Here is a 26795-nt window from a genome sequence, read left to right as displayed (position 1 = left end):
TATCCTTAGAATAAATGTCTTATCCTTAGAATAAATAAGACCACATTAACTATGTGATTTTTCTCCGATTTTTCCAACCTGAAGACTTCCTGCAAGATGAAAGCAACCAATAGACGTAGTAGATGAAACTTAAGCACACAAGTGAGACTCTGGATATGGAAGGCAGGGCAGCCTGACAGATCGGGCAGACTTGCTCATTTAAAAACAACTGGAATTGTTCAGTTAGTGCGTTCGTTCTTTCTTTCTTTCCTTCCTTCCTTCCTTCCTTCCTTCCTTTCATGCATTTATAGAGGAGTCTTGAATGTGGCATTTTAACTATTTACTTTCCTAGTCTCTGGATTAAAAGATAAAAACCCATAAGTACTTTTAAAAGTGGTAAGACTGGCAAAATGGGAGGGAAGGTTGAGAGTCTGGGAGATTAGCACTAACCCTTCCTCCCCGATGCTTCTGTGTCTCTTAAGCCCATCAATGTTCTTTTATCCTGCTCTGACCAGAGTGGAGTAGTCTGAGCAGAGGAAGGCAGTGGAGCGCTGGCAGGCTCAGCTCTGGAAGCTGACTGCTCTCCTGAGTGTGTCCCTCAGCCTGTCCCTGCTGTATGATACTGGGCGTTCAGGAACAGCTCCCTGCTCTTTTCAGTAGCAAGGACAAAAACTTTCCCACTCTTGGATTTTCCTTGCTCCCTTGCAGCAGATCACCAGCTGGCCACTGTTACCAGGGCCCAGGGAGCTGCTGGTTCTTTAGTGTGGGCCTAAATGGATAGTCGGAGTTACTGGTGACTGGTGGAAGTGGTTAGTGTTAAGGCACAGACTGAACCAGCAGACATAGGCGCTTAGAAATAAAGGTCATGCCTAATGCTGAAGGAGGTTCCTGAAGACCGTGACAAGTGCCAGTAAGTCTTAAGTAAATCGCTAGGTGATAACTAGGGCCTGTGCCAGGAGTAGAGTAGAAAGAGAGAAGTAGCCGATGGAGGACACAGGAAGGTCAGAAAGGAAGATTCGAGATTGAGGACACATGCAACAGTGGGAGTAGCATAGAGAGGACAGCAAGTACGAGTGTGCCCGGCATGCTGCTCAGCCGTTAATGTCAGCACTCGGGGAGAAGCATTCGGACCGCTGTGTGTTTGAGCCCAGATTGGTCTGTGTATATCAAATTCCAGAACAGCCAAGGGCTAGAGACACCCATCTCTAAAAAGACAAACAGCAACACAACAAACAAACAAAAAGAAGAGAGAAATAAAATCTTGTTAAATAATGCTAGAAACATTTGTAGAACAGAAAGATTTTAGGTTTTATAGTAAAATGGCCTGTCTAGCTCCTTGAAAGTTTGAAATGGGGCACAGTGTAAGGGGATAGACACAGGAAGGATGCTCCCTTAGTGTTGAAAAGTGATGAGATGCTTGGAGAAAAGCATTTGTAAAGTCTCCAGAGATGTTTGAAGTAGGGGCAGTAAGGTCAGAGGGCTGTCACATGGGACGGCTTAGGGCTTACTGTGGCTCTTTGGTGCTTTGTGCTGCAACAGTGGGCACTGGGGACACAGTGCTCAAAGCCTCCGCAGGAGGGTAGCTTAACAGTATGGGAGCATGGTGTGGATACTGTTGGCTAAGGTAAGGAAAGGAGATGTTGATTTGGGGGTTGGAGGTGGGTTAAGGGGAGTTCCTGATTCATTAGTGCAAAAGGCCCTCACATCTCAACTTAGAAAGAAGGGACAAGAGAGGAAGACTGAAGAAAGCAGCTTTCTAGAAAAAGGAGAGAAAGAAGTACTGCTTGCCTGCTCTTTCTCTCCTCTGAATATTACCACATGAGATTTTTTTATTTCACATTGAAGAGTTTAGGAAGTGTGAATAAGAGCTATAAATGGAGCTAAGAAAAACAAAAGATGCTAACTTTACAGATGACAAAACTTACAGAGAGAGGTAAGGACGTGTCAGTGAGGACAGGCCATAAACACATCCACACCTCCCACTGTCCATGCCCCAGACAGCTCCTTGCTGCAGTTGCTGATAGTCCTGGTGACTGGAAGGAGGCTGAGAGTGGACACACACTGTCCACAGCCATGGGTAGAAGAGGCAAACTGTGGTGGCCCCTAGATTATCATCTAGAAATGACACAAGTGCTTGTTCTAGTTACAGGCTGAAACAAATCCTATCTGACTTTGGACTTAAGGGCTGCATCAAGGAAATACACCCGTGTCTGATGAGAGAGCCAGGGTGTTAGAGAGCCACTGTACTCATTACTGTGCTTGGCTCAGTAGGGAGGAATCATAGTGCACGTTCTGATAACTTGTGCTTTATATTATAAAGATTGGAGAGTGCATATAGATGCACCTGGCCAAATTGACATCACAGTGTAGAATGTGTAAATTGTTAACTGAGAGAGTCACACTGTAAATGTATCAAAACCTCAGGAGTAAAGAGGGATATGGCCTAGAATGAGAAGGACAGGTGGGGGCTGCAGGTCTTCATTAGAAGCTACTAGGGGGTATTTTGTATTTGTTTTTCAATGCTGGGGATTCAATTTAGGACCTTGTATGTGGTAGGTTGAATATTACTTCTGCTATGGTAAGTGGGAGAGATGTGTTATTGTGAGAGTTAGCGTAGGTAAGTAGGCCTAGATACAGACAAGCACATAGTCATTAATAAACAGCCCGAACCATTGCCCTGGGCTGAGCCATTTCCCTGCTGCCTGTTGAAGAAGAACCATGTTCCAGGTCTTACAGTGCCCAGCGCAAGGTTTAGTAAAGTGTCGCTTACAGTGTAAGGTCTGGTAGGACATACAGCTAACTCCCACTTGGGTTAGTAATCTCTAAAGTTTATGTGCCACTCAAAGCATTGGGCTTGAATAACTTTGTAAGGATTTATGAGAGATTGGATGAATTTATGAAGGATACACACACACACACACACACACACACACAATTTGAATGTAAACTTGGTATGTTTTTCTCTTTAGGACAGACCAGAGATTTGTTTTATGAAGGGTGCTTATGAGCAGGTGATTAAGTATTGTACTACATACAACAGCAAAGGGCAGACTTTGGCACTTACCCAGCAGCAGAGAGATTTGTATCAACAAGAGAAGGCACGGATGGGCTCAGCGGGACTCAGAGGTAAGGATGGCTGCTTCAGCATAGCTCCTGTTCTGGGAACAAAGGCCTTCTTTTAATTGTAGCTGAATCCCTACGTCACTTGTGAAGTGTCCGACTCTACCCCAGACATCAGAACTCCTGGGTCTCTGTAAATGTGCAGTGTTCTCTGTGCAGGACGGATATTTTAAAGAACTTCATCTTCTATAAATTTCTGTTAGATTTATTTTGTGTGTATGTGTGGAGGGGGGCATGGTAGATAAAACTTGAAAATCAACTTTCTACTTCTACTGTGTGAGTTCCAGGAATGAAGCTCACGTTGTCAGGGTCTGTAGCAAGTCCCTTTATGTGTCAGGCCATTTGCAGAAGCGCTGCTGAGGTTTTGTGTGTGGTTTGCACTGAAGCATTGGGAAGTGGACCAGAGTTGTTAGCGGAAACGTTATTTCATAGACTTTAGAAAATACTGTCATCTTTGTCTCACGTTTTTTTTTTTCATCTTCCCCTCCTTGTTATTACTATAATGGGGGATTTAAATATTAAGTATGAATGTGTATACATTAAAATATTAATTGATACGTAGTTATGCTTTATCTTACAAGGTTTGTTTCTTAAAAATGCTTGTGGTTCTAAATTTTGAAACTACAACATATTTTAGGTATTTATTTATTTATTCATTGACGATTATGACCACCCATCTGATAAGAGGAAACTTCAGTGAGGAAGAATTTGTTTTCATGTTGAATGAACTAACCTTCATGAAGGTAGTGACCACCATGGTGTGGAAGGCCTGATGGTAGGAGTGACTCACGGTAGCAACAGGAGATAGGTTGCTGCTACCTTACATCTCAGGGCAGTAGACAGGCCAGGATGGTGAACTGTAAAGCTTAAGTTCTGTCCTGAAGTGACCCACTTCCTCCAGGTAGGTCCATATCCTGACGGTTCCCCAACCTCTTAAAACAACATTACCAGCTGGGGACCAAGTATTCAAACACATTAAGGGTATAGAAAATATCATATTTAAACCATAGTAACTGTTTTGTATCAGAAAACTTCCTTTATGGACATTGCATATGTATTCTTGGTCTAAAGAATCTCTTCAGTAAGTCTTTATTAGTGTTAAAGAGTGCCTAAATACAGATTAACAATCCCTGTATAGTGCCACCTCTCCATTGGGAGGACGCAGACGTGACCTCCTTTCTCAGGATATGCTAGCATGCAGATCGATACTCTTCATCTCCTTTAATTGCCATTTGCCTCTCCCCTGGCACCAGGGATTGCCAGGTCCTTGAGAGTGAGTGCCTTTGTGGGTATATCTACACATGTAAACACAAGTGGTTTGCCTGCAGTTTGGTCATTCAATCCTCTATGTATGAATTTGCTTGAGTAAGAATAAGTACTACTTTGGTCTCTTTAGGGACTTTGCAGGCTCTCTTTGAGACACTGAAGTTTAGTGTGCTTTTGTAGACACTTGTTAGTGTTTGGTCTCATAACAATCTCCTTGCTACAAGTACATCCATTTGATTTACAAGAGCAGGGACCAGAGCTTACAGAATTCTGAGAGTAAGCTGAGTGATATTTGGGAAATGTGTGTGACTTTCTGTTTAATCTTGTAGCCCAATGGTGACAGGACACTATAAACATAATGATACGATAGTTACGAGCTCTTAGAGAGCTAGAAGTTTAAGAAGAAATGCTTGTTATGTTTGGAGGCAGTGAGAACAGACTTTGTTGGAATTAATAACCTTAAGACCACTTTATAGATGACCTTTCTCTTTCTAGTGTTTAGCATGTATGAAGTTGTGTATACATAGGGTGTATACAATTGATACAATCTTCTCTGATGAAGATATATTAGAAACAACTTTCAAAGGGGCCTGTTCGCTTAAATTTGAGTTTTAAGGTTTGACAAACCAATATTTTCCCTAAATAATGAATTGTATTTTCTAAAGAGATTGGAGTTCTTTGGCTCGCAGCTGCATGTGGTTGCTATGAGAGAATGTTCTTAATTCTTTCTCATTTGTCTTCTCTGCTTAACAGTTCTTTGGTTTTATTCCTTTTAATTTTTAATAGCCTAAAAGCAACTTTATATATATAACCATTGAACTACAATGTATTGGTATGTGATAAGTTTGAATTATAAATAATATGCCACAATTACAAATGATATTATAATCTTATGTGGTTTATTATCAGCTAAGTTTAAGGCTTTCACAACCAGTATTTTGCAGTTTTGATTTTATTATTTTCCAAGTTCTTGCCTTGGCGTCTGGTCCGGAACTGGGGCAGCTGACCTTCCTTGGCCTGGTCGGAATCATTGACCCTCCTAGAACTGGTGTGAAGGAAGCTGTCACAACACTCATTGCCTCAGGAGTCTCCATCAAAATGATCACTGGAGATTCTCAGGAGACTGCAATTGCCATCGGTATAACTGTGTTGTTACATTTTGCTTCCAATATGTTTCAGAAAACATCATCAAGTTTGGTAAACCTTAGCTAGGAAATATGTTGATATGCAATTGATTATAAAACATCAGCTTACTCATTTTTGCTCAAACTTATAAAAGATTGTTGCTAAACTAAATTTTAGTTAAAAAAGAATATTGAAAACAGATGATTAACTCATGAAATCATTTGTGCATTTATTCACAGAAGGGTAGTTGACCTTTTTAGCTTTAATTACCCTCTGCTGACAAGTGTAAACACTAGCGCAGGGATGTAAAAGGGAAGACTAATGGAAGTTTATCTTTTCAGTCTAAGTATAACTTTCGAAGCAGACTTAAGCATAAAGGCTAAGAGGCCAGCTTGTTCTGTCTGTTACCATCAGGGATGTGCTTGTGGTTTGAAAGTTAGTGACCTCCAGGAAGGAAGGTGGAGGGAAGGGCAAGTGCCATCTGTAAAGCATAGACTTCACACTGGCCAAGCTCTGGTAATTCTGGTTTTATTAATTTGTGATGGGTCTGGGCTAAAGATTTCACACGTTGTTATCTTAAGAAGGGTCACAGATGTGGTGTTGCAAGGGTGACTTCTCAACGTGGCCTTTGATCTAAATGGACCTACATGATTGCGTGCAGCTAAATGTGCCATCAGCTTTTCTGGCTTCAGCTACCTTGCTTATGGTACATTCTGATTGTCATTAGAACTGAGCTGCTGAGCAGAAATGGATTAGTCTAGGTTTAATTTTTAGGGTTTGCCGGCTTAGGGACAATTCTGTATTCTTCAATTTAAACAAAAACCAAATACTCAAACAGAGAACTGCAGACTCTACTATGAATTTCAGCCAGTTTTGTTTACCAGTTGTTTTCTTTTATGATTCCTAGATATACTTTTCACATGTAAAAAGAAGTAAACAAGATCATAGTAAATGAGCAGAGCTTTACTAACTCTGCAAGCAAAGACATATATATATGTATATATATATATATATACATATATATATATGTTTTTTGTTTTGTTTTTTTTTTTATTTTGTGTCCTTTCACTTTAGCTAGTCGTCTGGGATTGTACTCTAAGACTTCACAGTCCGTGTCTGGGGAAGAAGTCGATACAATGGAGGTGCAGCACCTTTCACAGATAGTGCCAAAGGTAAGTCTGCAGGAGTCAGTGCTGAGAGCTCAGGCTGAAGCACCAGCCCTTGTTCCTGTCTCCGAGAAACTGGTTACTTGCAAAGGAGACATACTTACCAAATTTGCTGCTCTAGATTCTGAACTGAAATTTCTGGGAAATAAACCATATTATTTTTTATATTGCAATCATTAGAAAAATATTGTAAAATCATTACCTCTAGTAAGAACCACATTTCCTGTGAGGAGAGCACTGTGGTGATTTAGGGCTTGTGTTAGAAGACGGAGAGAGGACAGTTGACACTACTTACACTTTAGTTCTGTTTTTATCTTTGCTTGAGTTTGTTTATACTTTTGAAGAAATTGAGGTGTTGTTTACAGACAGTAAAACATACTGTGCTAGAGTGCAGCTCTGAGTTTGGACAGATTCAAGATATCTTACATTGTCACAAATAGGATACAGAATAGTTTCTTCTTGTCCCTCAGGTCTCTCGCGACCTTTTGTATTCAGCTGCTCTCCTAGGTCGAGAGCTTGGCAGCAGTGATTCATTGTTTTATTTCTACAGTTTCATCTCTTCTTCATTCAGCTCTGTAAGAATAAGACCTTATAGCACGAGACTTTTGAATTTGATTCTTGATTCTTTGACACTTAGTGCTTTGGAGATGGCACTTCACTGTGTTGCTGTGTCTAGGTCCTCTACTCTCCCATTCCCTTCAACTGCTGAGCAGTGTTGCACTGTAGGGTGCACTGTATCTCTTCAATTCAAGGACAGTTGGGTCTTTTCAGGGTTTGCTGATAGTGAATGAAACTGTGTGTACTAGTTTCTTTGTGAAAGTCAGTTTTCCTTGTGTAAATACCTGAGTGAAATGGAAACTTAAGGGCTCTTTGGGAAGCTCGTTGTGTTTTGCTAAGGCGATTGTTAAAAGGAATGTTTCATTGACGTGGGCACAGCTGAAAGACTTAAGGCAGACTCATTTCGCTGAAGCATGCACTGGAGAAAAGATGTTCTGCTAAAGCAAGCACGTGACAGGCACGTGACAGGCACGTGACAGGCACGTGACAGGCATGTAATAGGCATGTAATAAGGATTCTTTGCTAACAACGCATGTATTGGTCTGCCTTATATTGCGTAGTTGAGCTGCCTTTCTCGTGACTCCATAGAGGGAACCGCACCAAAAAACTTGTGGTGTGCTGCAGTTTCTTACTGCTTCCGTGGACTCCGGCTGATAGGATGCACATGCTGAGACAACACCCATGGAAGACAACTGATGCTTGAAGGAAGTATAAATGGGCCCACTGGACTGTCACAGAGAGGCTGAGCTTAGCTTCTTACACTGCTAAAAGCTTCTTGGTCTCGAGTCTTCACTGATCTCCACTTGCCTGAGAGAGGCATAGAAGCACTTTTCCTGGCCTTCCTGTTGGCTGTGGTCCCTCCTCCTGGCTTGTGCTGAGGCTGAAGCCTGGCTGTCTCTGCTAGGTGTGTCACTGCTGCTGGTTCCTTTTTGCCACCCCAGCTCTCCTGAACTGGACTCCTGGTGTATCCATGAAGTGCTTTCAAGTGGACAGAGCTGCCGCTGCTGACCTGTGAACTAAACTGCTGATTTCCAGACATGGGATAAAGCCCATTTCTAAACAGGTCCACTTCCCCTGTATCCCTTTTCCCTACTACATCTGGTGGTGTGTTAGAAGGGAGGCTAAAGTGTTTAAGAACCATCATTAAATATAGGGTTTGGAAAAATTAAAGTCACACCTGAGTAATTTCTGGGTCATATGGCTCATGACTCCTTTTTTTTTTTTTTAAATTAGATATTTTCTTTATTTACATTTCAAATGCTATCCCGAAAGTTCCCTATACTCTCCCCCCCTCCCCCTTTCCGCCCTGCTTCCCTACCCACCCACTCCACTTCTTGGCCCTGGAGTTCCCCTGTACTGGGGCATATAAAGTTTGCAATACCAAGGGGCCTCTCTTCCCAGTGATGGCCGACTAGGCCATTCTCTGCTACATATGCAGCTAGAGACACGAGCTCTGAGGGTACTGGTTAGTTCATATTGTTGTTCCACCTATCGGGTTGCAGACCCCTTCAGCTCCTTGGGTGCTTTCTCTAGCTTCTCCATTGGGGGCCCTGTGTTCCATCCTATAGATGACTGTGAGCATCACTTCTGTATTTGCCAGGCACTGGCATAGCCTCATACGAGACAGCTATACCAGGGTCCCTTCAGCAAAATATTGCTGGCATGTGCAATAGTGTCTGGGTTTGGTGCCTGATTATGGGATGGATCCCTGGGTGGGGTGGTCTCTGGATAGTCCATCCTTTTGTCTTAACTCCAAACTTTGTCTCTGTAACTCCTTTCATGGCTATTTTGTTCCCTATTCTAAAGAGGAATGAAGTATCCACACGTTGGTCTTCCCTCTTCTTGATTTTCTTGTGTTTTGCAAATTGTGTCTTGGGTGTTCCAAGTTTCTGGGCTAATATCCACTTATCAGTGAGTGCATATCTAATGATTTCTTTTGTGATTGGGTCACCTCACTAAGGATGATATCCTTCAGATACATCCATTTGTCCAAGAATTTCATAAATTCATTGTTTTTAATACCTGAGTAGTACTCCATTGTGTAAATGTACCACATTTTCTGTATCCATTCTTCTGTTGAGGGACATCTGGGTTCTTTCCAGCTTCTGGCTATTATAAATAAGGCTGCTATGAACATAGTAGAGGATGTGTTCTTATTACCAGTTGGAACAACTTCTGGGTATATGCCCAGGAGAGGTATTGCTGGTATTATGTCCAATTTTCTGAGGAACCTCTAGGCTGATGACTCCTTTTTTGTTTGTTTGGTTTTGGTTTTGGTTTTGGCTTTTCGAGACAGGGTTTCTCTGTGTAGCCCTGGCTGTCTTGGAACTCACTCTGTAGACCAGGCTGGCCTTGAACTCAGAAATCCGCCTGCCTCTGCCTCCCGAGTGCTGGGATCAAAGGAGTGCGCCACCGCGCCCGGCGATGACTTCTTACCTACATAAGGAACTCCACACTGGGTGACAGGGAATGTTCCTGTTGTATTTCCCTCCAAAGCTTCTTAACTATGAATACCTTTTCATGTACTTGTTTGCCATATTATGGTCTTTATTTACATGGTCTGAAAATTTTTTTCAAAAATTACATTATTTTCTTATTTAATTCTGAGATTTTTAAAAGATCTGGTTCTTTTCAGGTTTTTTTTTTTTTTAACCCTTCCTGGTGTGGTTGCAGAGGTATTGAATTTGATAAAGTCTGGCTTATCAGTGTTTACTTTCATGGATCATGCGTTTGCTGTTATTTAAGAGATCGGTCTACTAGGATTACAGAGTACTTTCTCTTAGAAGTTTATAGTTTTAGGGCTTTTTATTTTAGCCAGTGATCACTTTGAATTTTAATTCTTACATATATTGCAGAGGTGAGAATTTGTTTTGTTTTGCATAGTATTTTATTGCTCTAGTACCATCTGTTAAAAGGTTGCTTATTTGGCATTGAAATGCATCTTTAATTCTAATGCTTTTGTAGCAGACTATTTCTCAGAAAGAAAAGACATTCCCATTTAATATCACATATTAACTTCTTTAAAGCCAGATTTCCTTTTATGAAATTAGTGTTACTATCTGAGTATGCGTCATGGAGACTATAGAACCTGGTTGTCATATACACAAGGTACATATGAAGTTGGCATCTAAGGATTTGGGCAGCATTATTTCTTCCATGTTGTTAATATGTGTGTGTGTGTATTGATATGTCCTTCAACATAAGTACTTATCTGGCATTTATTTGGTTAACTGTTGTAGCTGCTATCTGTTGCCAGTAATAATAAATGCACTGCCTCTTTTATCTCAGTTTATACTTAAAAGCTGCCTTTTCAGAATACAGAATTTCTTTAAATTATATCAACATCTTAACTTACAGCTTTATATATATATATAATGTATGCATATATTATATGTGTCTGTAATATTTTTTCTGATTAGATAATTTTCTACAATAGGCACTATTATAATTAATGATTATTTAATTATTAGTTATTAACAATTGATTATTATTAATAAGCATTATTGTACCATAATACTTATTGTAGAAAATGTAACAATAAGCAGTAATTTATACTATTAGTAATCCAATCCAAACTCTCAGAAGTTATGTCCCCACATAGCACATTAACATGAGAAGTTAACCCACTATAATTTTACAATATGTATTTAACAAAAACACGGTTTGTACTTTATATATTCACAAGCATAAGAGTCATTTTATATAACTTCTGGATTTCTGAAATCATGTTACTACTAGAAAATATACGCCTTTAATGGCTATACTATATTTTGTGTGGCTGTCTACTGTGCATGAATGTATGCTATGTATGTGTTTATATAACCATTTTCTTATGTTTTAGCATATGTATTTTTACTGTGAATACTATTTTAATGACAACAGTAGCAACCAGGAACGCATATACTATACATATCTTACTAATAGTCACTTTTTAGGGGATGAGTATTTAGCACAAGTTTTGATTTTAGAATAAGTGAGGAATTGGCACCTGTTCCAGGTCTGTTATTTCTAGGGCTGTGACAGACTGGTATTCACTTTGCCCACCATGATTTTTATGGAGACCTGTCCTGTTGCTTTATCATGCCCTTGCTGTTTCACTAATTTGTTCTTTGCTTTAAGATTGTAATGGGGTTGAAATTATATCGTAAGTAGCCTTTCCAGGCTGGCTCTTTTGACTAACCAGTGTACATTTCTTATTCCACCATGTCCTTTCCTGGGTTGATAGCTTGCTCACTGTGACTTGCACTTGAATAAGACTGACACTTTGGAAGGGCATCTTGGTTAATCCATGTCTCAGAGCCATTGAGAGTGGGATGACGTTGGTATTGGGAGCCCATTGCTATAACTTACAAATGTATTATCTGATATATAGGTCTCAACATATTCTGATGCTGTAAGAACAAATGTGTGTGGTGATACATACCACATGGAAAAGACCAAGTAATCATTGCCAGTTTGGTTTGTGATGGATCTGCTTGGTTTAAAAGTGGCTGCTTCTATTTTTGAGATGAAGTCAGAAGTTTTGAAATGTTAAGGTCTTAGAATAAATAAAAGATATATTTATTGCGTATCAGTAAACATGCTAGTATATAAAGGAGTGCATCTTCAGTCAGACAGTACCAGGCTTTTTATCATTGGTAACCTAGAATAATTACAGAGAAGTGTCTTGCCAAGTTTGAATATAAATTATGTGGAACAAAGCCCGTGGCAGAGCGTTAGTCCTCACCATCAGGTTTTATTTGAATCTGCTGTATATCCTATGGCCTTGCCAAACACTTAGGCTGACATTTCAGTATAGCACATGCTTAATGAGTAAGTTCTGAATACTCAGGTTTCTACATATACAGGTACGAGGGTGTTTTGAATATTTATGTAACTTAGTTTTCTTAAAGATTCACTTAAATGTTAAAGGGAGCTCACCAGGCGTGACTACTCAGACACCATTCATAGTCAGTTAAAGGACGATTCCAGCCAGCGGGGACTAGACTCAGCCATCTGTGACCTCCGTGTAAAGTGTTTAGGGTAAGGGAATTTTAAAGGCAAAAACTATGTTCTGCCATATCTTGTTTGGCAGCTGCAGGGGAGGGTTTTGCAGAAGCAGTCACTTCAACAAAAGCTAAGATGATTTAGCTGGGGGCATTGACCTTGGGATCCTAGAATAGAGTTGGATAATTTTCCATCAAGGGACCACATTTAGTGAAACCCAAAATGGCCTTAGCCAGAATACAAGACAGAGGAACCTATGCATTATCTGAATAGAGGTTGAACTTTATTCTTAATTGAAGAATAATCTCCAAATATGTGTCATGTGATTCCCGGGCCCATAGGACATTGGGCATCATCAGTAATGAATGCTGGAGTTCAACTCAATCTTTTCCCTAAGCAAAGATTGGCTTCAGACTTTAAAAAGAGGAAGCAGGAGTGGTGTGTATGATGGCACTGAGGTTCACTCAGTTGTTTGTTTATTGGCAGACATCTCAAGAGCACTGAAGGTGCAGGGGAACCTTTGCCATCATGGGTAGCATGACTTAAAAGGAAAAGTGAAGATGCAGGAAAAGGGAGAAGAGCTAAGGTGGGAGGGCATGGGATATGAACTCTCACTTTTGCTTAAATGTCATGAAAAATCTGATCAATGAGAGGGAAGAATTTTAAGAATTTCTATGATGGTAAACTCAAGCAGGTGAGTTAGGATTATAAATTCATCTACAGTAGATGGTGGAAGGGATTGGAGTGTTTTCTTTGGTGTAGGAAATAAAGTTGTCTTCTGAGAGCAAGACTGGAAGAAGGGTTGGACTGGAGGAGTGAAGAGAGAAACCTAACATGAAATAATCCTCCAGTACTTTAGAAAAGAGTGTGTTGTGTGGGTGTGAGAAACAGAATGGCTTTTAGATACTAGCAAGATTGATCATGATGTCAAAATTCAGGTGTTTGGGAAATGAGAGGTTGGAAGATCTGGAATGTGAATGCTTACAAAGAGTGAGAAGTGGGAACTCATGTGACATTGACAACTGTGATTCTGTGAAGGAGAATAGGGTCATGCCAATCAGCTCCCCTTCTTCATTCTCCTGCTGGTACTGTGTTAGAGAGCTGTAAGGGCTGCCAGTGTTGGATAGACAACTTTGGATAAAACAAGGCAAACTTTAAGGACACAGACACACTGTTCTGGCTGGCATCGGAGCACAGTGAAGGACTGCATAGATGATCATGAAAAAAGATTAATTCTGGTGGAAAAATTTGATCATTACGCAGCTTTGGATTACAGTTGAGAGGCTTGTGAATTATTCCAAATCAGGAAGGAATACCTGCATGACACTGGAAAATGACTGCCCAGATATTGGGAAGCAGAAGTTCTCATCTGAGTCAGATCATAGAGAAAAGCCTGTTGTACACCAGTTGTGAGAACACAGTTGTGAGAATAAAGAAAACATTTCCCCCTTTTTCATTTCTAAAATATTCCAAGAATAAAGCTGTTTTCTCTTCATAGTCTTACCTAAGTTCTATAAGTAAGCTTATGCATGACTTATTTAGATTGTTTTTTTCTATGATTAACACACCCTTTTCTTTGGTAAAGGTCTAATCCCTGCATGAGGCAAATGTTAGCACGTATATGACATTGATTAATTTCAGTCTTTGTGCCAAATTAAGTTGTAAAAAATGTCATTACGTAGAAATACTGCTACTTGTTAACACTGTGTATTTTCAATGTTTTTGTGTTTTAACAGGTTGCAGTATTTTACAGAGCAAGCCCAAGACACAAGATGAAAATTATTAAGGTGGGTGTCTGAAAACCAAATTATCTTAAACTATACAAAATGTTTTAACATTTCTTTTGTTTGTTGCAAAGAATATTGATAGAATATCAAAGTTCAAAGTATTGTGAGACTAAACTTATAATTCTGGAAGAGCTTGACAGAAAAACAGGTTAGTTGGCATAGGAAGTCATAGAAGGAAACTGTAAAGTATTTCCAGTAAAGCCTATTCAGACAGAGTGTAGAAGTGTATTCCGGTAGGGATCCGTCGCTAAACCATCCCAGTGTGAAAAGTCATCATTAGGCACTGTGGAAACAACTGTAAGACAGCTGTCTTATGAGAGTGAACAGTGTAAAGAAGGCTTATGATTTCTATGAGGTCCTTAACAAGGCTGTGTTTTAGAAGTGTATCATTAAGTAACTTGTCATTATGTGGAATGTTTGACAAATAAGGGAGCTGTGTGTTGCACACCAGCACCACTTGCATGTCAGCAGGCATTAGGAAGGTTTTAGTTTCAGTTGCTGTCCTGCATAAATAAAGCCTCATTGGCTGGCATTGTTCCGTACCGTTTGATTGATGTATAAAGCAACTTAAATTGTTTCCTACATTGATAAGCAGGTTTAATTATGGTAGCTAGTTATTGTGAAGTTCAGAGCCTCTCAGCTTAGAGGTTGTTGACATTTTAGTGTGGGTTGTTTGTAGACAGGAGTGATAGGGCTCTCCTGGGTAAGTTTCATCCTTAGATCCTACTTAGTAAAAGCCAGTGCCATCTTACAACTCAAGACAGTCAGAACACCCCACACATTGTTACTGTTCTCTGGAACACAAAATACCCCTGGTTATTAACCACTGGACATCTGACTGTCACAGTTCACATATGCAGTTCTCTTGGCAATACTATTTGTAATATTCTGTAAGCTTTATTTTATAAAGACTTTCATGTATTCAGGCTGACTGAAAAATGAGGTATATAGATTTTTAATCTTCATTTTGTGAAAGATGGTTGATAATACCTGTTTATCTGATTTAAACAGTCAGGGTAATTCTCCGGGCTTTACCTTTCTTTTCTCTGCTTCTCTTTAGTCTCTACAGAAGAACGGGGCAGTTGTAGCCATGACAGGAGATGGGGTAAATGATGCAGTTGCTCTCAAGGCTGCAGACATTGGAGTTGCGATGGGCCAGACTGGCACCGATGTTTGCAAAGAGGCTGCAGACATGATCTTGGTGGATGATGATTTCCAAACCATCATGTGAGACATTTGCTTTTCTCTCCTTCGTGCATCGTGCCTTCAGACAATTCAGCTCAAAAAGAATTGGCAGTATATGTCAGATGAAACATTTTGGGGGGATAATCTTATGTAATTCAAGAGAAAAGTACTTGTGTAAATGGAACAGACATAATAAATGAAATATCTAGGGAGTGCCAGCCAGTTGTCACATTTTTCTAGGCATAAAATGATGGCGCAGCAGTGACTCTTGCGCCAGAGTCTTTATTGTCGTTAAGTGGAAGTTACAAGAAACATTATGTAGCATTAAGAGTTGAGTTCACATTCATGTTACTTTCTTACATGAGTAAGTAAGTGTTCTTGTTGCCCTCATTTCATGATCCAGCCTTAGCTGTGACGGCCTTAGCTACTCCAGCGTAATGTGGTGGTGGAAGCCTGCGCTGCTCCCCTTCCACAGCCCGCGGTGACCCGAGCGTCACTGCTTGCGGTCAGTGTTGAATTGTGATCCCGAGTCCTGCTCTTTACTCCGTGTGGCACGCAGACTTCACATTTGCCAGCTTTTTGCAAGGAGAGTAGTCTTTCTCCCTTTCTTGAAGTTATCTAAAAATCCCAGAGGATGCAGTTATTTTATGATTGCACCTTTTCCTAGACTCAGCCAAGTGAATGCAAGAATTCTTCAGTAAATTTTTTTAAAGTACATTTTTGAATTCTTCAAAGCATATTAATTTAATAGTTATGTAGGACAATAAATGCCATAATTCTTATATAACTCATTGCCATTTAATTTTTAACCTACTAAGAAATAGGAGCCATGAAAGATATGGAATATCATTGTTTTTCTATCAGAAATGTATAATATTATTTTGTGTGGAGAGAGGTAATACATGATTTTTATGGTGAGTATTTAAAAAGAACTCTTTTTAATTGCATGTTGAGTGTACATACTGGTGCAGGTGCCTTTGGAGAGACCAGAGTTGGCAGTTCCCCTCAAGCTGGATTAGAGATGGTTGTGAGCCATTTGGCCTGGGTGCTGCGACTAGAGCTCAGGTCTTCTGCAGGAGCAGTGGGTTCTGGGTACTGAGCCATTGCGTCAGCCCTATCAGGGATTGTGGTTTTTAAAGAGGATTTGAATATTGTATAATGAAAATAGTTTAAATAGAGCTCAATTTTCTGGTAAATTAAAATATTTCAATGTTTCTTAATCTTACCTAACAATAGAAATTTTTTTGTAAGTGCTAATTATTATTTGATTGGAAACTAAGTTTCAAGATGTATAGGCATATTTTATGTGATATTTTCTTATTTGCTTATTTTTAAATTTCAGGTCTGCAATAGAAGAGGGTAAAGGCATTTATAATAACATTAAAAATTTTGTTAGATTTCAACTGAGCACGTAAGTTTGCAAGAACTTTTTACCCATGGGTCTTCTAGAGAAATTATTTGAACAGTAAAATTATGACCTCTATTTGTGAAAATTACTTACTAGTAGTTTTCTAAAAAGTAAAAGGCTATTAACATACTGTTTAGGTCATACTAGATATTATAATCATGTAGGGATGATTTAAAATATATAATAAATATATAAACAATAGGTAGATATTTTGACATTCTATATTAAGTGACTAGGACTTTGACATTTGAAGGGATCCTGCAAACAATTCTCTTGGTAACTGAGGGATACCTGCATAAACTTCTGGGGTTTATTTAATTGCCCCTGAAATTAAAAGAGGATGTGTCACATCTCAGTAATGCTTCTTGGTTATCTTTTTCTCAAATAGGATAGATTTTATATACCCAAAAAGTGGTTAAATATTTTTGAAAGTGTTGCTCTGTAGGTTTAAAAACCTTTCATCGGGGCTTGATGGCACATGTCTCCAATCCCAGTGTAGAAGACTGAGGTAGAAGAGGCCAGAGGCCCAGCCTGTCTTCCTTAGAGAGGGCCTCTCTCAGGGTTGGAAGGTCTTAACTACTTTTGCTGTTGTTGCCTAAGCATTAAAAACAAGCTTTGTTGTTGTTGTTGTTGTTGTTAAATACTTGTAGCTTGCTAATCAGGGTGACTTTCACTTTTGATCCCAACACCTGGGAGACTGAGTAGATTGTTGTGCCAATCCAGTCTACATTAGGGAGACCCTGGGCTGCAGCATTAGACTCACTTTCAAAAAACAACAAACAAAAATTGTTAACTTCTTAACAAAATATTCATATGACTGAAGTATGGGTCAGCTGAATTAATAGGATTTTTAAAAAGTATTTAGAACATTATTTTTTTGTTTTGTGAGTGTATGTAGTAAATGTGTTTGTGGATGTGCACATGTCTGTGTACACGTGTATGTGCTTGCATGCAGAGCTCAGGTGTTGACATTGGATGTTTTTCTCAGTCATCTCCTACCTTAAGCCTTGATAAGTGAACCCGGGGCTCACTGATTAGCCCGCTGGCTACCCAGTAAGCTGCAGGGACCTCTGTCACCTCCCCAGCACTGGGGTTACAGGCGTGCACTGCTGCCCCAACTTTCCACTTGGTTTCCGAGGATCTAAACTTCGGTCCGCATGCTTTCTCAGAAGTATTTCACCAACTGAGCTGGCTCCCAGCCCCAGTAACATGAGACTTAAGTGCTAGTGAATGTATATAATTTATTGCGCTAATTTTTAAATGACTCTTTTTTAACAGGAGTATAGCAGCATTAACTTTAATCTCATTGGCTACGTTAATGAACTTTCCTAACCCTCTCAATGCAATGCAGATTTTGTGGATCAATATTATAATGGATGGACCCCCAGCTCAGAGGTAAGTGTGTATTTACAAACTGAAAAGACATGACAGGTGTGAATAAGACATCAAACCTTCCTCATGACTTTCCGGTAATGTGCTTCTTAGGCATGGTCATGTGTGTGTGTCATCTTGGTTTTGGTTGTCCAGTCATTCACTGGAGCTCTGCTCCTTTACAGTGCGTGAGGTGCCAGCTTTTGGATAAGAACAGAGAGGGAATGAATAATCACAGTTCTTGTGTTTAGGACACAAGCTGTGTCCTAAGAACTGGATGTAATGGAGAGATTTCCTGCAGTCTGTTTGAACACATTAATAATAAACTCAGTCACCACTAATGGATTGGTGTTGCACTGAGGGAAGAAATCAGTTAGTTATTTAACCAAAAGTGAGCCAACATTTACATTGTTTGCTTCACTCTTCTGTTTTCTGTGACGTATGCCTGCCTGAAGGCTGCCTCGTGCCTCTGTGTGTCTGTTTCTGTGTCTGTCCCCAGTAAAGGGCTCCTTTATTGAACAGCACAGAAAGTGTCACATATAGAAGGAATGAGCGATACTTTAGAACTGTCTTAGCCAGAGCATTAACTGGAATGAAGTCACTGACTCAACTGGCCCAGACAATAAGCAAACACCACTTACAGATACCATCTTATAAGGCCCCTTTTAATCTATTTGCCGTTTCCAGCAAATGATTATAATGGACCATGAATATTTACCTGAAAACACATATGTAATACACTGGGCCAGGGGCATAGAAAAGTAGGTAACTTAAGGTTACAGCTATGCATTAGCTTATGCTATAAAAGTCGATTACATGGGAAATCCAAGGCAAGATGGATTGGTTTTGTTATTCTCTTAAATACAGGTTCCATATGCAGAGTACATAGTAGGATACCAGTTGTGAGTCACTGCCTGAGGTCTAGCAAAAGTTCATAATACTGCATGAACACCATCTCCAAGTTCAGTTTCATAGCTGAGTTCTGTTTAAGAGCCTTGGTAAAATATGTGTTCAAAGATTTCAGTGTCTCTTATTTTTTTAGTACTATGGTAGTTGAATGATATCTGTCATGGCCATCACAGCAAATCTCCTAATCAAAGACATCCTTGCATGAAATGTGTTTTTTGTCTTGGTAGGTTAGGAATTTTAGAAATCAATTCATATGTAAATGAAACTTTTTGAAAGTTAGCTAGCAAGTTCTCGACTTACCTTGCCAAATGTATAGATGTGGAAAGCGGCAAATCAGTAGTCTCTATTGCCCTCACTTCTTGCCTCCCTCTCCCTCTCCCTCCTCTCCGTCCCCCATTTCCTTCTTCCTGCTAGTTGGTACTAGAGACATCTGCCATCATGTCTAGCAGTGGTAATTTTCAAGTAATCATAGGCAGTGATTTTTTTATGATCCAACATCTTGTTTTCAAAAGAAAGCATATAATTCCCTAGCTAATAGATGCTAGTTAGGTTATAAAAGTAGTGTAAAGAACATTGCAAGGTACTTTGTTCTCTTTGTTTTTAAGCCTTGGAGTAGAGCCAGTGGATAAAGATGTCATTCGAAAACCGCCTCGAAACTGGAAGGACAGCATTTTGACAAAAAACTTGATACTTAAAATACTTGTTTCATCAATAATCATTGTTTGTGGGACTTTGTTTGTCTTCTGGCGAGAGGTATGTTCACTGGATAAACTGCTGTGTTACCATGCATCTGTGTAGTCAGATTCCTAGTAATTTTGGTGTACAGATGATTGACAAGTGAAGAACCCTCTGAGTGAAAAGCACAGGCTGAGAGAATACAACGTAAGTCAGTAAGCCTTTAGTAAAGTACCGTGTACATGCAAGTTTGAGCAGAGTAAGGAAATCTAAGTCCTTGCATAGCAGTGTTCTCATTAGATTTTTTTTTTTTTAACTTTCATGCAGACTGTTTGTTCACTAGGTGGTCTGTAGAAAATTCAGATGGGTTTCATGTTTAGAATGAAGCTATTTCATTTTAAAAGCTTGCAGTGTTATCCATTCTATTCAGCCACCAAGAAACAAACAAACAGTCATTTTGTCTTTCTTCTTGGCAGCTTCGAGACAATGTGATAACACCCCGAGACACAACCATGACTTTCACTTGCTTTGTGTTTTTTGACATGTTCAATGCACTGAGTTCCAGATCTCAGGTATGCTTAAATGCTCTTATTTACCTCTTTGAGAAGAATAACCTTTCCTAGGAAGCAGGTGGAAATTATGGATAGTTTAGCTTTGATTTTTTTTTTGTTTGTTTGTTTGTTTTTTTGTTTTGGTTTCGAGGCAGGGTTTCTCTGTGTAGCCCTCGGCTGTCCTGGAACTCACTCTGTAGACCAGGCTGGCCTTGAACTCAGAAATCCACCTGCCTCTGCCTCCCAAGTGCTGGGATTAAAGGCGTGCGCCACCACTGCCTGGCCTAGCTTTGATTTTTGTAGCCACGGATTACATATATTTTTCTATAAAGATGTTCCTTGGTCAACAATAAAGATGAGATATTTGATTTCAGATGGTGTCCAATCTTCAATTAATAACTATAGGATATATTTAATTTAGATTAACCTAGGATAAACTCCATGAAGGCTGTAAACATACTAGTCTCATTTTACAAAGCCTTGTGAAAAGGACAAGTTCCTTGCCACATCTGTCATGAAATCAGAGTTTAAGAATCTTAACTTGTTTTCTTTTCATGTTGTACATTAAGCTGTGCTTGCATTTTCTACTTAGGAAATGATGTGCTAGCATCATAACCCGGGTACTTTCTGGAGCACAGTGTCCTTGAAAACTAGGTTTGTTTGCGTGGCCATTCAGTGCAGTTGCAAGCACTTTATGCACTCTGGCTTCTCTTTAGCACCTAGAAGTCTTCTACCCTTTGAAGGCTGCTATGAGTCCTTAACTGTTAGCATTTTTCACATTAGAGCTTTCCAAGTACAGTAATTTATCACTAGACTACTTTAGAAGCTAGTACATGTGTTTCTTTTATGAAAGGCAGTTTTACTTTTTTTATATACACATAATTATGTGTATTTGTTGAGTAAGAGTTTTGGGTTGTATATATTAGTGAATGGATAGAAAAGATTTCACAATATATTTTTGGGGGGGTATTTATTTCATTTACATTTCCAATGCTATCCCAAAAGTCCCCCACACGCTCCCCCACCCACTCCCACTTCTTGGCCCTGGCGTTCCCCTGTATTGAGGCATATAAAGTTTGCAAGACCAATGGGCCTCTCTTCCCAGTGCCGACTAGGCCATCTTTTGATACATATGCAGCTAGAGACACGAGCTTCGGGGTACTGGTTAGTTCATATTGTTGTTCCACCTACAGGGTTGCAGTTCCCTTCAGCTCCTTGGGTGCTTTCTCTAGCTCCTCCATTGGGGGCCCTGTGATCCATTCAATAGCTGACTGTGAGCATCCACTTCTATGTTTGCTAGGCCCCGGCATAGACTCACAAGAGACAGCTCTATCAGGGTCCTTTCAGCAAAATCTTGCTAGTGTATGCAATGGTGTCAGCGTTTGGAGGCTGATTATGGGATGGATCCCCGGATATGGCAGTCTCTAGATGGTCCATCCTTTCGTCACAGCTCCAAACTTTGTCTCTGTAACTCCTTTCATGGGTGTTTTGTTCCCAATTCTAAGAAGGGGCAAAGTGTCCACACTTTGGTCTTCGTTCTTCTTGAGTTTCATGCCTTTAGCAAATTGTATCTTATATCTTGGGTATCCTAAGTTTCTGGGCTAATATCCACTTATCAGTGAGTACATATTGTGCGAGTTCCTTTGTGATTGGGTTACCTCACTCAGGATGTAATACTTTGGGGTTATTTTCTTAGTTAATGTTCTATTTCTGTGACACCGTGACCAAGGCAACTCAGCCGTTGGGGCTTGTGTACAGTTTCAGTCTTAGTGCATTATCATCATGACAGAGAACATGGTGGAAGGCAGGCATAATGCTGGAGAACTAGCTGAGGCTATATCCTAATCCACAAACAGAAAGAGGGATGGAGAGAGGGAGGGAGAGAGAAAGGACACCCCCAGTGACTGGATCCTTCCAACAAGTCCACACCTCCTGCTCCTTCTCATATAGTGCCACTCCAGAAGTGGTGACTAAGCATTCAACTAGAAGAGCCTATAGGGCCGTTCTTATTTATACCGCCACAGACACTAAAGTAAGTTCTCTTTTTATGGGCTCACTGTTATAATTGAATTTTTTTTTTTTTTTTTTTTAGGAAAGTGCCTGCTTTTTCTTTCTTTTGCTTTTGTTTTTTTGAGATGGCCTCTCTGTATACCCTAAGCCAGCTTTGAACTTGAGATCCTCTCATACAGCTCCCTGAGAACTGAGATCACAAGCAGGCACCACTATGGTGCACTGAGCAACCCTCTTCTTTCACTGTGTGTGCGTGTGCGTGTGTGCGCGCGTGTACAGTGTATGAATGGCGCATGTTTGGAAGGGCAAGATAGGCTGGGCAGTGAGCCCCTGCATCTTTTCTGTTTCCACAGACCAGGGCTGGCTAGCCCTGTCACTCTTGGCTTTTCCTGTTGGTGTTGGGGATCTAAACTCCCTAGCCTGCAATTATTTTCTTTAATCTTAATTAAAATACGATTACATCATTTCCCTCTTTCTGTTCCTCCCTCTAGACCCTTCCTCCAGTCCCTTCCTCCAGTCCTTCATATCCCACTACTCCCTTTCAAATTGATGGCCTCTTTTATTCATTATTATGCATATATGTATAAACATAGAAATATATAAATATAACCTGTTATGTTTAATTTTCTGTTGTTTTGAGAATCGTGTGTGTGTGTGTGTGTGTGTTTTTGTGTTTTGGTCAAATCTACCTCTCATTCCTTCCTCTCCAAATCCTCCCTTATTGACCCCTTTCTGCACTTCATTTGCTTTTTTTTTTTTTTTAACTTGTTGAGTCTACATAGTGTTGTCCATGTATCCATGGCCATAGGACAGTCTTACTTGGGCAGGGCTAGTGTCTCAGGGCACATACTGTGAAGAGTACATACCCCCTCCCCCCCCAAAATCTGTTGCCAGTAGCTTCCCATCTAGGCTTGAGACCTCATGACCCATTCTGTCCAACTGAGGTTTAGGTGGCTGGGTCTTGTACTTGCAGTCAATTGCTTATAAGTGCATATGTGCGGTATCCCTGATGTGTGCAGCAGCCCCATCATATGAGCAAATGCAGTTTTACTACAGGTGTCCTCTACTTTTGGCTCTCATAATCTCCCCCATACTTTTGATAAATAAAAAAAGTTGGGCTAGAATTTATCTTTAGTGTATATGGATTTTATAAAACTAATAAAGTTATTTTGTGGTTTGACATAGAATTCAGTGATACTGATTATTCACAATTGAACCCAGTGTAATCGTGGTGCCATTTCTGCTATCAGGGTGGACTAATTGGAACTCTGTGTTTTGCCAACAGACCAAGTCTGTGTTTGAGATTGGACTCTGCAGTAATAAGATGTTCTGCTATGCAGTTCTTGGATCCATCATGGGACAGTTGCTTGTCATTTACTTCCCTCCTCTCCAGAAGGTTTTTCAAACCGAGAGCCTGAGTATACTGGGTAAAGAAAATGCTGTGTGATTATTGCTGTATCCTTAAAAAAAAATGTGTCTGTCATACTTAAAAGCTCTTTTTAAATAGGAAGAGAAAAATAACTGGCGGGACTTGTAACAAGGTCTTTTATGTTTGCGTATCAGACATTCAGGGAAAACTTGTTTTCATTTACTTGGTCTCCCACCCTGTATATCATATCAGTTGTTATAAAGTCCTGTTTAGTGGTGCTGAAATACAGCAACTCACAAAACCTGTTGTAGATTAATTATACTTTACAATATTATATTTAAAAACATGAAGATTTCTATCATGAAATGAGAGAACTTTACTTGCTTACTGAATATCAAATTGATCTTAAAACTTAATCACTTTAAAATAAACTTAGTATTCCACCATTCTTATTTCATGAAATCTCCATTTGAGTCAGGAGTCATTAGCTTTTATAATGTTTCTGAGGAAATTATTATCCTTTTATATGGCATGCATTAACTATATGGTACAAGGGTGGGTGTGGAACTTGTTGGTAGTGTTTCATTAGTAAGCCAGGGCCCGTTGTGTGGTCCAGCATTACAGACAGCCACCACCACCAAAATGCGTTCAGAATCTATCGTCTTAAGTGTGCGGGAGAGAACATGTGGAAAATGGGCCCTTCATTCTTAGATTTTTGTTTTTGTATTTATGAAGTGAGTTTTATAGTCTATTTTTTTGATACAAGTTTAGTGGTTTTGGTGTAAGTTGAAGTTCACCTTATAGTTTGAACTAGTTTTAATATTTTAATTCTATATTCACATAGCTTCCACTTTTTAAAAAGCTTAATTTAAAAAAAAAGCTCTAGTTTTTTGGGCAATAAAGAAAGAGAGTGTGAATCCTATTACAAGACAGTTTTCTAGACTTGAAAAACACCATTGGAGAGCTCACTGCTTCTTGAGTAGTGCTTTGCAAAAGCCTTGCGATCTATCAAAGAGGAAACCCTTGGCATCACTATTAAAAGTTAGTTATGTGAATCTCAGGTGTCAGGGAAGGTTGCCACAAAATCTGGGGTCTAGTTCTGACTTCTCTCTCAGCTCTGACTTTAAGCTAACTTGAGATTTATCTTTCTTTATCTTTCTATGTATTTTCAAGTGTTGTTATTAGTGTGTGTGTGTGTGTGTGTGTGTGTGTGTGTGTGTGTATACAGGCACCTGTGCCACAGCTCATGTACAGAGGTCTGGACAACTGGCATAGTCACCTTTAACCTTCCACCATGGGTTCGGGGGTGGGCTTGGATAGTCCACCTCGCCCTTGAGGCTTTCATCTTGGAGCCACCTTGCTTTTCCCTTATTTCCACATTTTTAACTTATGGGAATGATTGATCCCTACCTCCTGAAATAGTTGTGGAACAGTGTATTCTAAGGTGTAAGATGTTGCTCTACATTTCAAAGTCTTGTAAAACTCTTTTTTTTCTCTTTCAGATCTGTTGTTTCTTTTGGGCCTTACCTCGTCAGTGTGCATTGTGTCTGAGATTATAAAGAAGGTTGAAAGGAGCCGGGAGAAGGTCCAGAAGAATGCTGGTTCAGCATCATCGTCTTTCCTTGAAGTATGATGCATATTGCATTTTTTTTTAATTTGCAAACTAGGAATTGCAGTCTGAGAATCATTTAGAAGGGCAAGTTCAAGAAGATAATGAAGACTTAAGGACTTTTTTAACTTTCCATTGACTAAAAATGACCATTAATGTTAAAGACTTGATTTGAACTTTGTTGGTAGTCCCAAATGAAATTATGCAACTTTGAATAACACATTCCTTGATTTGAATTGGCTTTTGCAATTGAGTGAACTTCAACATATGGGCAAGTACTGAATTAAAAAATACAAAAGGCAAAACCTGAACCACCTTCTGCACTTAAAGAATTCTAATGTACAAATACACTGTCTGTCTTAGATGGATATAAATATTTTTTTTATTTTTAAATATTGTACTATTTATGGTTGTGGGGCTTTCTTACTAACACACAAATAAACTCAATCATTTAAAGGCATTCTATTTGGTTTAGAAATTGCCAGGGGTGCCGTATTTCAGCTACCGTGCTTCCTTTTTCCTGAAATGTAAGCAACTGATACCTTGTGCTACCATTTTTATATTTCAAGTTGTTTTTTTTTTTTTTTTGCACAGGATGTGACCACTGTCTAATCACTGTTCTTTTCTTTCTTTTTGTGACTGAAAAGCATATACTGCAATTGAAGTAAATGTTTGCTCTTCTTAGTAAGTGTAAATGGTTGTTTTTTGGTTTTTTTGTAGTTTTGTTTTGCATAGAGGAACGAGTCTTTGATCTAGCAGAATTATTAGTTCAGGGCTGTTATTGGCATTACAGTTAGAGTAATTGTAGTTAACACACAGCCATAGAGTCAAAAACAAGGCTGGGTTGGAATTTAAAACATTATATTAACATGTCCATGTTTAGTTTAATACTGCTTTGTCGGTATCATTTTGTCATTTCTTCTTTATAAATCAAACACTTCAGCTGAATAATTGACCTTTATTACTGTTTCATATCTGTATTTTTAAGTCTATTTCTTAGAGAGTATAGACTAGTATACTTACAAAATAGAAAAGTCCCAAACTCAGAGAGATAGCATATGAACCAGGGTGTACATTGGAAGATCCTGTGCTGGCCGCCTCCTCCGAATCCTCTAGGCAGCTGCTTTGACCTAGATTGTAGCACAACCCTGAGTCTGTCCCTTCTACCATTTGTTGTACTGTCTTCTACTTCATTCAGTATGCTTGGGAAATAGATGAGTTTGTTTTGTGCAACACCATCTGTTTTTATAAAAGCTCGATAAAATAAAAGGTAAGTGTTTTGTATTTTATAACCTGTCAGGATTAATAACTGTTCCTAAGCTTGTTCAATATTACTGGTGACTGTCAACACTGGTGTGCTGTCATTGATAGGAGAGTTCTGTTGTTTGTGTCTGTACTACTGAAGCACGAGCATAAGGGGCCAGGTGTCTGCACTTTGTTCTTTATTCTTTCTGGCTCAACTGTCAAGTGTACATTGTTCTGTCTGATTAGGTGGAACGTGAAATCATTGTCTGACCAACTCTTAGAGGTTTGATGTCTCATAGCAAAGTTTTATAATGGTTTTTTACATTCTGTTCCAGACTTGAAAACTACATATTAAGTGCATATTCAGTCTTGTTTATTATACAGTAGAGGTTGAGAATATGACTCATGAAATGAATGTGCCTATCTTTTCACTTGGTATTGAATTATAAAAATAAAAGGAGTTTTTCATAAGTTCA

General features: G+C 39.4%; 1 protein-coding gene across 8 annotated transcripts in view; it reads left to right on the top strand.

The window, feature by feature from the left end:
* The window catches only part of Atp2c1 (ATPase, Ca++-sequestering), a 109896-nt gene extending 83101 nt beyond the window's left edge, over nt 1-26795 (top strand). For 7 of the 8 annotated variants that reach the window (NM_001253831.1, XM_006511712.4, NM_001359823.1 and 4 more), the window contains 11 exons: nt 2949-3105; nt 5333-5503; nt 6565-6662; nt 13937-13987; nt 15048-15214; nt 16515-16583; nt 17859-17975; nt 19466-19613; nt 20012-20107; nt 23382-23523; nt 24968-26795. In NM_001253831.1, the coding sequence (NP_001240760.1) occupies nt 2949-3105; nt 5333-5503; nt 6565-6662; nt 13937-13987; nt 15048-15214; nt 16515-16583; nt 17859-17975; nt 19466-19613; nt 20012-20107; nt 23382-23523; nt 24968-25098 (1347 nt within the window). In that variant the 3' untranslated portion in view covers nt 25099-26795. Of the gene's footprint in view, nt 1-2948; nt 3106-5332; nt 5504-6564; nt 6663-13936; nt 13988-15047; nt 15391-16514; nt 16584-17858; nt 17976-19465; nt 19614-20011; nt 20108-23381; nt 23524-24967 lie in introns of those variants that run through there. The other variant, NM_001253836.1, reaches the window with a different exon arrangement.

The sequence above is a fragment of the Mus musculus genome, chromosome 9, assembly GCF_000001635.26.
Source record: "Mus musculus strain C57BL/6J chromosome 9, GRCm38.p6 C57BL/6J".
NCBI classification, from domain to species: domain Eukaryota; kingdom Metazoa; phylum Chordata; class Mammalia; order Rodentia; family Muridae; genus Mus; species Mus musculus.
Note: the sequence above shows the minus strand (reverse complement) of the source record. Positions and strands in the feature narration are given on the sequence as shown.